This window comes from Prunus avium, chromosome 6, assembly GCF_965620075.1.
Source record: "Prunus avium chromosome 6, drPruAviu1.hap1.1, whole genome shotgun sequence".
Lineage (NCBI taxonomy): Eukaryota > Viridiplantae > Streptophyta > Magnoliopsida > Rosales > Rosaceae > Prunus > Prunus avium.
This window is the reverse complement of record NC_142289.1, coordinates 38,019,053-38,031,673: the sequence shown is the minus strand read 5'-3', so window position 1 is coordinate 38,031,673 and position 12,621 is coordinate 38,019,053. Positions and strand designations below refer to the sequence as shown.

At 38.5% G+C, this 12,621-nt stretch overlaps 1 protein-coding gene across 1 annotated transcript; it reads right to left on the bottom strand.

Moving 5' to 3' along the window:
* Window positions 1-448: 448 nt before the first annotated feature.
* Window positions 449-10,194, bottom strand: LOC110745806 (uncharacterized). The gene is made up of 9 exons (XM_021945950.2): window positions 9,629-10,194; window positions 9,218-9,308; window positions 8,374-8,606; window positions 8,095-8,297; window positions 7,566-8,010; window positions 7,106-7,465; window positions 6,853-7,031; window positions 3,777-6,740; window positions 449-3,161 (listed from the first exon to the last, which is right to left on the bottom strand). The coding sequence occupies exons 3-9, from the start codon at window positions 8,573-8,575 to the stop codon at window positions 573-575; spliced, it is 6,942 nt and encodes a 2,313-aa protein (XP_021801642.2). The 5' UTR covers window positions 8,576-8,606; window positions 9,218-9,308; window positions 9,629-10,194; the 3' UTR covers window positions 449-572.
* Window positions 10,195-12,621: the final 2,427 nt, after the last annotated feature.

Here is a 12,621-nt window from a genome sequence, read left to right as displayed (position 1 = left end):
GTCCCTTCCTAGTCAAGGAATTTGCTACCATATTAGTTTCTCGATAGATATGCTGAAAACAACAATATCATGTACTTTATTCTATTTTTATATATAAAAGAATATTATATAACTTTAGTAAAGATGTTCATTGGATGGAAGTGGTAGTAGGAAGGAACTAACTTTAATTTTCTATTTATGATAATTTGTTTTATGCGTTTGTGGAGTAGGATTCGATTCTTGTAAATAGGTATATTATCATTTGTATCGATCATTGTTTATCAGTTCATATAAGATATTCTAATAGGAATTTGATTCAAGGATTGCTTTCGGACATCCCAATTTGCTAGATGGGACACATGTAAGTATAAAGAATTAGACTACACTAATGCCGAGGCTTTTATATTGGCATGATTGATTTGTGATTAGATTCGTAATGATTCGTGTTAATCTGTTTTTGCCCAACATATATAGAGATAAATATGTAACTTAATCAAAATTTCCAGCCAGCTTTGCATCATATGTAGGCAGCAAAGGATTACAGCTTTTTATTTATCAGTACATAAATATATAAATATGCAAGCAACAACCCTTTACTCTGACCTGACAATTTCTTCTTTCATGGCAAGGGAGAGAGCACTCAGACAGCCCCCACTCTCCACTCTCACCCCTGGCATGGCTATTGCTCTGCTCCCTACAAAACCACCTTCCCCTATACTGATCTTTCCAAACTTAACTTTTCCTTCATCACCTTCATATATGTGCCCAAACAAAAGAGCATCTCTTCCCACACATCCACCTCTCTCAATCTCCACCATTTCTGGGTTCAAAAGAGCTCCCATGCTGTCTACATAAGCTCCTTGGTCCAGCTCAATCTCTGAACCCATTAGCTTCATCCACAGCACAAAGAAAATGGACCCACTTGTCATTTCCATGAAGTAGCTTCCAACTAGAGTTCTGAAGGCCTGCCATGTAGTGTCCAAAAACACCCCTATGCTCCAAATGTGCACAGCTTCACCTTCTTTCTTCTTTCCTACCAATAACCATTTAGCCACAACACAAGCTAAACCAGCCAAACAACCTGAAGAAACCCAAAACAATGGAAACAACCAATGCAGAGGGAGTTTTTGAGCATCCTTCAAGTAAAGAGTCCAGTTCAGAGGAGCATAGATTACTAGCCCCAGCAGGAAATGAGGTAGCACAGTCTGCAGTAAAGGTTGAGCAAAAGTGGCCCAGAGAGTCTGAAACAAAGTTCTTTCCAGGGTCACTTTATGTGCGTCGTTTTTCTTCATTGCTGCTGCCATTGGACAACCAGAAAGGTCTACTTTGACATCAGACTGCTGTAGGAAGATCTTCCAAGCCTCCGGAAGGGGTTCACCGTTCCTCAGGTGCTGGCATATCTCGTAGATCAATGAACGTCCATGATCAATTGAAGCACTCTGGGAGCATGACGAAGCCCGGATGACACCCACTTCATGGCATTGAAGAAAAGGATTAAAGTCCAGCTGTTCTGATTCTTCTGCAGATAGCATCTGGTTGATGTTAATCTCTCCAACATCAATATATGGGAACTCAGCATCATTCCATGGTTTTGTGCAGTCAAGTGCAATGTCACGGGCACTTTCATCATGTGGAACTGGCCGGACTTGTAACTGGAAAACATAACGAACACCACCTTGGTCATTTACACGGCTTTTGAAATCTTTTGCAAGGAAAAGTAGAGGGCGAGTATCCTTATCATCCCTCGGAATTGCACCTGTATCAGGTGGAAGAATCCCAATGGGCTCTACCTTACCAGCTTCCTCACTAATATTCTCATCACAAGGCCTCAACTTGAATTTTACATACATTTCTTGTCCATCTGTGAACCGGAACAGCCTGCATATATTTGAGTAGTAATGCAGCTCAGCATATGAGTTTGCATGGCGCAGGGATGTCCATACTGCATCACGCACATGCGGGGCTCGCTTAACATACTCCTCCCTTGCAGCAAGCCCACAGACTAGCCATGTTGCAAAATCTGCAATTGTGCGGGCATAGAACGCCTTTCCTGTCTTCAGTGTCAGGTCAAACAATGCAGAGTCATTAGTTTCGTCTGAAAGTATTCGTATAGCTGCACCACGTGCATCAATCCTTGCATCATCATCAGCGCTCAAGCTATTGCTGTGCCGGATTATGACAGGGTAGCTCTTTCCAGGGCAGAAGATCTTGTGGTCTGGCAAGCCTTTGATGTTGTCATAAATCTTCAAGTATCCCTTCCCACTAACACCAATTCGATGGAAATATCTTGACTTAACCTTCAGAGTTGTGGCAGCCAAATTTGCAGCAAGATTTCCAACTATTTTCTTATATTTTATGTCCATCTCTTCTATTCTGTCATCCAACGAATGCATGGTGTTCTTGATCATGATTGGAGTTTGAGATCCAATGTAAACACCACCTGCTTGGAGCACTGAATTCACTGGTGCAACTGAAAGTGCACCAAGAATAACATCTTGCTGAATAACTGAACCAGGAAGGACTACGCTTTCACTCCCAACTACTGAATTATCCTGCACCTCAATTTTCCCACTAATAAACCCATTAAAGGAATAAAACCCAGCAATAATCCGACTGAAATCACCAAGATGGACACCAGAACCGAGTGAAATCAATTTCGGGTCTGAAATTGGATTGATGGCCCTGATAGAACAATGTTTCCCAACCTTTGCACCCAGAAGCCGCAAGTACATGCAGAAGGCTTCTGTACCGGACAGGAGCTTAGCAAATCTAAGGTGGCAGGCAATGGTGATTCGGTGGCATAGCCAAGTTCTGAAATGGGATGTCTTTTTCTCTTGTTTACTAGAAATAAGATGGGTCAAAGCACTTGTGAGGAAGCTGAGTACTAGGCCATAAGATAAATAAGCAACAGCCATCGAGATGGATAAGTAAAGTACGTTTGATGGCACATCAGAAAACATGATGGCATATGCTATGAGGGTATAAGGCATCCAGTGAAAGGCCCCAAATATGCAAGAAAATGCAAATTCTTGAGGGGAAAGAGGCTTTTGAGACATCCAAATGTAGACTAAGTACACAACAGAAGCTGAGAGAGTACCGAGCAACCCAACTATGTAGATGCCTATGAACTGGTAAATGGCCCCATCTTGAGTTTCCATTGTAACATTTGGCAGCATTTTACCCTGAACTCATGTAAAGAAAACAATTGAGTTGATATCAGTTCTAAGTTTGATTGCATGAAAACGCATTCGCAAATTGATAAAAATAAACTAGACGGAACTTTTGTATGTCAAATATGTACATATCAACATAAGCAACTCCATAGGTGACAAGTCTACCCAGGAAAAAAAAAGGCTCCACTATCTAGAATTGAAATTATTTAAAAATTTAATCTTCTATTGGTCCATTTCCAATTTCGAAGAGTACCTTATGTTATGTTGGAGATATAAACGATAATGCCTAGTAGTGGATCGTGTATTTAGACATTTATTCAAAGAAGAAGTTTCTCATTATGAAATAAAAAGTCTCTGACAATATTGTAGTGTATAATACATGCAGCTAAATGTAAATAAAAGAAGGAAATAGCCCACGAGGCTTAACCCAGTTTGCATGGTTGGGATAGGGTAAAGGGTAGAACCTAGGTTTGATTTCTCCTTGTAACAAAAACTAAAACTAAAACTGAAGATTGTTGACAAGGTTCCATGTGTCTTTGCAATTTCAAAACAATAATGATTTTAGAAAAAAATAACTTAGCATTCATTATGGTTGGATTAAAATGCAAAAGAAATGGCACTTACATTCTGAAGATTTTTAGCCTTGACAGCAGATTTGCTTCCACATTTTTGTAAGGCCATTACCTCATCCTCTTCTCCCAAAATAGTTCCCTTTTGGACAACTGCGTAGGGGCCAACTGATGAGTTTTGTCCAATTCTTATTGGGAGGAAGCTTAAGACTCCATTCTTCACTTCATGACTTTGAATCAAAGCCCCTTCTGCGATCACAGCTCCATCTCCAATTGAGACCAGAGATGGGTCTGTTATGTCAACTGTATCAAGCAAAACTGAGGATCCAATCCTAGCTCCAAGCATCTCAAACCAATACTTGAGGAACACAGTTCCTCGCAGATGCTCCGCCAAAATTTTGGAAGCAACTTCGTGGGCCTTGTAAAGAGCCCACCACTTAACAAAATCCATTGACCAGATGGAAACTTCAGGGTTCAGGGCATAGTTTGGCTTTAAGAAAGAATTCCCCAAGAAAGCTATTGAAACACAGGTAGAAAGTATGCAACAGATCCAAGCAAGGGGAGCAAAAGTGAGAAGGGTCAAATAATCTAAATAGGGAATTCCTTCTACCAACGTATGGGTAGCTGAGACACAACTCATAAAAGCAGAAACTGATAGATATGCAGGAATGGACAGCATAAGAGTAACATAAATAAGAGCCAGAAGTTGGAATAGCGAGATAACCAAGTGATGAGTCTCAGGAATTTCCATCACAAGCTCAGCAGAATCAATCCCAGTATCAGGCTGTGGAACATTGGATGGTGTTGTTAACAGTTGAGGTTGAGAATTCATTACCAGATTCTCCGAGAAGCTTGCTAAGTCAGCAATGCAGGTTGCAGTGAAAATATCCACAGCTCCTACTGGTACGCCAAGAAAGTCAGAAAGTTTTTGAGCTGCTCTGACCACACCAATTGAATCAATTCCATATGATACTAGACTTTCAGTGTTAGAGATCTTGTTGATCGAAATACCGGTCTGCTCGGAAACTAGGCGTTTCAAGAAGTCCACAATTTCTTTATTACTTATCTTGGGGCTTGGTAGAGGAGAACTTCTCACAAGTTGAGGACGGGGGGTTATTCCTTCCTTGCATGTTCCTGTAGTGAAGGACCGAATCAGTCTTCTCCGAGTTATAATTGGTTCTGGTACAACATTCAATGTTCCATCAGTAAATTGTTGGAGGCATTCAAATCTTTTGATTTTTCCTGACGTTGTTTTACTAATGGTTTTTGGCCTGATCATCTTGACAGAAGCAACACTAACCCCATGCTCTTCTGCAACACGAGCTTGAATTTGTTCAACTACATCCTTGCCAACAGGTTTACCGTCCCTAACCTCCGCAATTACAACCAAACCAACCTGGTCAGAGCTGTCTGAAACTGTAATACCTTTCGTTGATAGGATTTCCACCGGAACAGGAATGACAGCACAACATCCAGGGCGTACAAGTTCTGATGCACTCTCCACTGTCTTCTCTACATCTGCTGAGTAAATGTTCCTTCCTGCTACAATGATAAGATCCTTGATTCTTCCAGTGATGAACAGTTTTCTGTCAATTACTCGTCCCAAGTCCCCAGTTCTAGTGTAGTTACGTCCAGGATGGTCAGGAAGCTTGTTTCTGTAAGTTTTCTGGCTCAGTTCTTCCCTTCCCCAGTACCCAATTCCAGCGCTGGGACTACTGATCCAGATCTCTCCTTCCTTTCCTGCTTCTTTGAGCTCCTCACCACTCTCTGGATCAACTATTCTAATGTTAACATCTTCATCATCTGGATTCACATACCCACAACAAACTCTTCCTTGCCAATCTACCATGATAGGCTTCCCTTCACCATATGCACAACTGACAAACACACAATTTTCTGCCAATCCATAACCAGGTGCCATCACCTCTTGAGATAAACCAAAAGGACGAGTGAGCTCCACAAATCTTTTCACAGTTTTCTGCCTAACTGGTTCAGCAGCAACCATGAGGAAAGTCATGGAAGAAAGGTCAAATTTTCTATTCTTGTCAGACTCCAGCCTTCGAACTACTAGCTCGAAGGCAAAATTGGGGCCAGCACTGTGAGTAGCCTGATATTTGCTCATGATTTGGAGCCACAACAATGGATTCCTGATGAAAGTCAATGGGGAAAACAAAATTGCAGTTCCACCACTAACAAGAGCTGTGAAAAGCCCTCCGATCAGCCCCATGTCATGGTATTGAGGGAGCCAGCTTACTAGAACTGTCTTTGACGTGCTCTTGTATCTCTTTTGCATTAACTTAACATTATGAATGAGCCCACCTTGAGTTATCATGACTCCTTTAGCATCGCCAGTCGAACCTGATGTGAATTGCAGAAAACATACATCATCTCCCTGTGGTTCAAATTCATCTGCTATACCTTCCACAACCACGTTTTTGGAGTTCTTAATCCAAGAATCTGTATGTAACCAAGGAAGATTGGGCCACCGAGCTTTGGATTTCTGATTTTTACCAGTCAATGAGATCATATTTTTAACCGAACCTGCCTGGACTGCCCAGTGATAACTAATGGTAGAAAGAATTGCCACTGCACCACATGATTTAGCAATGTTTTCAATCTTCAAAAGTGCTTGACCACCTCTTTGTAAAGGATCTGGAGGTAGAACTGGGACTGGTAAGACTTTAGCCCTTAAGCATCCAAAGAAGGCATCTACAAAGTCCAGGCCAGGGACATGGACCAGGAGAACCCTGTCGCCAGGCTTGATTACTGGTTTCCGGCATGTCAAGAGCTTTTGGGCAATGCAAGAAGCATTGGCATGAAGTTCTGCATAAGTTCTCTCGCTCACCACTTCCCCTTCTTCACTAATCCAAGTATAGAGTATTTTGTTTTGAATGACTCTGTGAGCTCCCCAGTGCTTCAGATAGCCATCAAGGGAAGGCAGATTAGGGAACTCCACTCCTAGTAATTCGGCCATGCTTTTAGGGCTTCCTCCCCACTGTTGTTGCAAGGCAAACAAACTCTGCAAAGAGACATGTTTATACTATGTAAAGACCTTTTCACTAACTTGGCATTTTCTATCATTCAATTTCAATTGAGTATTCATAAAATTCAATACTGAGATGTTGGGTTACCTTAGCATAAGGAAAGTTTGGCATGGAATTGTCATTTGCAAAGTGTTTGCAGACTAAACCCATAGCATATGATGAATTTCTTTCCGTTAATTCAAAAGCCATAAGCCCACCTACATAGTAAGTGTTCTTGAAGCCTTGAAGTTGAGATTCCAATTTCTCATAGAAACCATCCATCATCTCTGTATTCAAATATTTAAAATTAGCATCCCTAATTGGCAGGGGTAAATGGTGTAAAAGCAAATAATTGGCGTACCTTGGCTGCCAACGTGAGGAAAATACTTAAATCGTCGTTGGAGAACCACCTCCTTGACTTCTCCTCCTATAAGTTTAGCAGCATCAATTGCAAGCCTTGTCACAGTTGGTCCCGTAATATTGACAGAATTTCCGTAAGACCAGAATAAGAAAATATCAGTGTCAGCAAAGAATCTCTGCATGGCAACTGGATGTCCAATTGTTGCAGGATTGCTTATATATTCATCAAAGTAGTAGAAACCCATCGGCATATGTTCTATCCCTTTAATCTTAAAAACGGTAGTGTAGTAGTCAATTGTCTGTACTTTACTGAACAACTCCTTCTCAACATCACCCATCTCCATTACTTCACTTTCATGTTCTGCAATGACATATCCTTGTTAGGCATCTCAACAAGACAAAAAGGAACAATAATGATAATAAAGAAAGAAACAAACAGGGAGGTGGAGTAATGAACAAACCTGCAGGATGTGAAGGTAGTGATCTGTAAGTTCTTCCATTTTTTAAAGGAAAGGAACCAGAAATTATGATTTTATCAAACTCCATAACTTTAACTTCTCCATCACAACTTTTTACATCAACACTGACACAATTAGAATAGCGTCTGATCTCTAACACTTCAGTGTTGCAGTGAACTATTGGGAGTGATTCACTGATCTTCTTCCAAAGACTTGTATATCCACCTTTGAAACGGCGAATTTTCCCAGCCATGGAAGTTCGTGTGAACTCATGAATGTAGGCATAAGGCATGTCTTGAATATACCCATAACCAGAAGCAGTGTATCCATAAGCCACGGATTTGGGAACAGACTTAAATCCATGACGTTCAAGATATACTGGCGTTAAGTCTGAAGCATATTCACTCACAGCATGGACTCCAATTCGACCTGAACTTGCTGCCTTATCCTATCAAACGTAAAGTGGAGATATCAGTATTGCCAAAGCTGAGTAAAAAAAAGGGAAAACGAGTGTATAAGAGTAGGAACTAACCTGGAGTTCTAAGGTAAGTGAGATCACAGATAGATAATCATCTGCAACTTTAATATCTTGATACTCCCCTGTAGTATTGTCAATAAGTGCAAGCTTGTGGGAGTCCATTTCTTCTAGTTCAGACCCAGTCTCCTTTGCCAAGTGAAAGATGACAGGGGCACTGTTCGCAGCAAGAACTTGACCACCCAGATCATAAATATTTCCTGTATATGTAGTATATATGTAGTCAAAATCAATTACATAACAAATCAGGCATAAAATACATCTTATATTTCTTACCTTCAATCTCGACTGATTCACACATGCCACCAACAGTATGGTACTTCTCTAACACAGTCACATTGCTGTAACCAAGCTTCACCAGTGCATAAGCAGCTGATAAACCACTTGGACCAGCGCCTACTATCCCAATTCTTGTGTTCATAGGCAGGCATGGATGCAGCCCGGAGAACTGGTCCTCTATTGACTTTCCAGGGTCCATCTTCCTCGCCGTTCAGGCCTTCCGGCAGTGCCTATTGACATCAAATAACAAACGGAGTTCAACTTCGTTCCAGTTTTAACTCCCAGTTATTGGAAACCCTACACAAGGGTATCCATAAATAGTATGAGTTTTATAACCACAGTTGGTGATAAAACCAAAATCTTATGTGTTTTTTTGCTGTTATTACAAGAAAAAGGACATTTACGCAAATATCCAGTGAGGACAACGAGAAGAACAAAGATCAGTAATCAGTTGGTGATAAAACCAAAATCTTATGTGTCTTCTTGTCTGTTATTACAAGAAACAAGGACACTTATGCAAATATCCAGTAAGGACAATGAGAAGATCAAAGATCAGTAATCAACTTTGGAAAAACCTTGACATTTCAAATGAAGTTTCAAACCTTAGAAGGCAGCATTGGAGCCAGGTAGATATTCTTACTTTCTATAATTCATAAAACGTTTCCTGTGCAGACAATTGAAAGTCCCAAAGAGAGCGTAATTACTATTACATCTCATAAGACTGATTTACTTCTCTTCTGCATATAGCAACAATGTAGGGATAAAGGCCTCCATATACTCAAGAAGGTCCTCAGGATCCAACTATGTTGTAAAAATACTAGACAGATGAACATGAATATACCTTGGTGGAAATGCAAAGATTGTAGAATATATATTCTACGCCTTCCAAAGGCGGCAGCTTGATCAACTCAGTGCGCTCTATAAAATAGTCCCTGCAATGCCATTCTCACCTTAAGCTCAGAAAACAATCATGGAATGAAATTGAAGGAAAGCCGAGATTTTTACCCACCCATTTAACATCATAAACTTGTTGTACACTCTCATTCAGAATATATAGCCACCACATGTTTTACATTCTACTTCTTTTATCTGGGTTACTCTCTTTTAGACCAAAGATCAAATATTTGATGGACATAAATTTCCTCTGCTCCCCCACCCACCTACACTTTTATATATACCATGAAACCTCTCTTCCTAAACCACCAAACGTGTAAAACAGAGCTAGTTACTTCTCACCATGAAAATGACTTACCTTAGAGCTGAAATGGGCAAGAGGGTTTGCTCCAATTGAATGCCAAATGGCATATAACAATGGTAAATGTGGGTCAAATGAGCCGTTCTTCCACACACACAAAAAGTTGCTGATCTCATTGCTCACAATTTCTCTGATATTTAAAACAACCCAGATGCCTCTTCCCTCCAACAACAAGCAGACAAAAATCCCAACTGTTTCTTTGCTTCCCAAAACACCAACTTCCTTGGTCTCTCCGAGAATTTTCAATCCAAATATTCAGATATTCCTACCTTTCCCACTTCATATTGAAAACGTCGTCCATGTGTCCAATAAACAGTGCATACGAAACAATATTCCCAGAGTGAAGGAGATATTGATTAAAAATTAAAAAAATTAAAAAAATTAAAAAAGAAAAAGAAATAACAGAGGATATGCTCATAGAATACAGGGATCTATGGTGACTATGTAAAAAATGGAACTTGGATTTTGGAGAAGCAATCTGTCGAATGAATGATGGCGGATAATGCAAACCCATTTTTTTGTTTTTTTTTGGTTGAAAACCAAGGTATCCCGCGCGATTGCGGGGACTAACCCATTTTTTTGTTTTTCGTTTCCGTATGTTTATATGGCTTTCTTTATCCTGTTTTCTAAGTTGCGCGGGAGGGTTAGGGTTTTGACAGTTGGATACCGTTACAGTGCAAAAAAACTAACCTTTAACGGGTAACACTGTTTTTCTATCCCCAATTAATAACACGATGATATATGGAAAAGTTATCCTACGTGTCATTGCGTTATTAAACGGGAATAACACTTTTGCTATTCCCGTTGCATGAGAGTCTCTCATTACAATGACTATGAATTAAGCCATTTATATTTATATTTATATTTATATTTTAATGATTTTTTTTTTCTAATACAAGGCATGGTAACTGCTCTTAATCATGTTGAGTTACAAACTCCTCGCATGTTTTAATGAATGAATTAGTCTTTTCCTTTTATTTAAAAATATAAGACCTTTTTAACGAAAGTGACTTTACAACATATAATGGTGGAATATTACATAGTCAAATATAACATGATGTCAATATTTTTTTCTTTTAAAATAAGACAATGGTATTTTCTTTTAAGAAAAGGAGATGATATCAACATATATAATTTCTTACGATATTATTTATTTCTGTAATTTAGGTGGTTAATTTAAATTGACATATTTTATATTTGATTTTAATTATCATTTTGCACACAACTATTTTAATGGAGTAGTTGTAACTTGTAGTCAGATACTGGCCTAAAGGAAAGGGCGACACTCTTCACTCCAATGGAAGAATAGCATTTTACAAATAGTGCATGCTGCCAAAGGAAAAAAATGGATATCTTATTTTTGAAGTAAAAATGAGCTTCTTAGTATTATAAAATGATATAAATAAAGGAGCTTTCATTTTATTAAAATCCAAATGGAAATACTCTATGTCTCAAATTCTAATTAGTAAGGATTGTTATGTCCTAATTTTTCTTATAAATAAATGAATTAACCATTATAAAAGTTATGAACAACTTAAAACGTAACGCAAGTACAATGATGATATTTCCAAAGGTATGGTTCTTGTCAATATGTATTGAACAAGGGGATATAAGATTTTTATTTCTATTGTTGGAAGAAAAAAATGACAGTCTATTATTTGTGAACAAACAAAAGTACAAAGCAACTATATGCCGAATATGGGTAAATCTTCTTCAATGACCAAATATAACAACATATTGAATTGATTTGGAGAGAATCACGCACAACTCAAACAATGACTAAATCCTCAATTCAGCAACTAGAAGCACATGTACTTAGACCTACAATACAGATCCGCTGCGCAACGACAAATCTGTATTGAAAGCCATAAGCTAAAAAGAATTAAAAAAACTTAAATAGCAAACAAATCACAGCAAACTCTTAAGGAGTTTCTGAAAATTATATTAAAACAAACTAAGAAAAACAGGACCACTGCTCCACATCTTCTGGGCAATCCGAAGAAAATCATAGTGTCATACCGACTAAACCCATAGTGCCGCACTAGCTAAACCTGAACTCAACGCAACCAGACATCTTCCCCTCTTTAGAGCTCCGAACTATGTCGAAGGGAGCAAACTCCTTGTGTACTTGGACCAAAATACGGCGATTACATCATGGCGACGACATCGTTTCATGGCATGAGGATAATCCATACAGAAGTGATGTTGATTTAATTACAAGTTTAGAACTTATGCTACATATTTTCTAGTTTTCATTTTTTTTAAGGTTGTGATTTTTTATGTGCTTATTTTTAATACAAGTGATAGTCTAAATTAAGATGATGAGGGGATTTCTCACACACACACCACCAATGTATCATGAAGGTTTGAACTTAAGACCCCTTTTGTGTGCTTGTAATTGTCATGGATTTCTCTCTTTCTCTCTCTAGGACAAAATATTTTATAAATCACACATTTTGGTTGATTAAATTATTGACCTTAAAAAGTCCGGCCAAAAGAAAATTTGACTTTAAAAAGTAATAATGAAAGCCATTTAACAGGTCTCATGTAATCAAAAAGTACATATACTAGAGAGGAAGTTATTTCTGGTAATTGGGTCCGCCGATCATGCACTTTATTTAATTACTAGTAATCAAAGCATGCTATTTTGGGTGAGCTTTGTGATTTTGTCATTATAAATTCAATAAGTTATTAAAAGTTTGAGTGCATAGTTGTCTAATTCTCCAAGGTCAATGTCCAAGAAACTAAAAAGAAAGAAACCTTTTTATGAAAATGACATCCTAAAATAATATATATCAAAATTTGTAATAATCAAATCTTTTTTTTGGGTCTAAATGTAATAATCAAATCTTTTTTTGAGGAACAATGTGATAATCAAATCTTAGAAATGAAAAAACAAGTATTATGTCATACCCAATTTTGGATCCGCCAAGCCAATTTTGTACTTGCTGCTGTATTATGTCAAAAGAAAATTAGAATTGATTCGATTC

Bases quoted from the DNA above. Each gene is read 5' to 3' on its own strand.
- LOC110745806 (XM_021945950.2), bottom strand. From the start codon at position 8,575: ATGGACCCTGGAAAGTCAATAGAGGACCAGTTCTCCGGGCTGCATCCA. The intron at 8,298-8,373 runs GTAAGAAATATA...CTACATATACAG, and splicing joins TGAATCAGTCGAGATTGAAG to GAAATATTTATGATCTGGGT. The intron at 3,162-3,776 runs GTAAGTGCCATT...ACATGAGTTCAG, and splicing joins AGGCTAAAAATCTTCAGAAT to GGTAAAATGCTGCCAAATGT.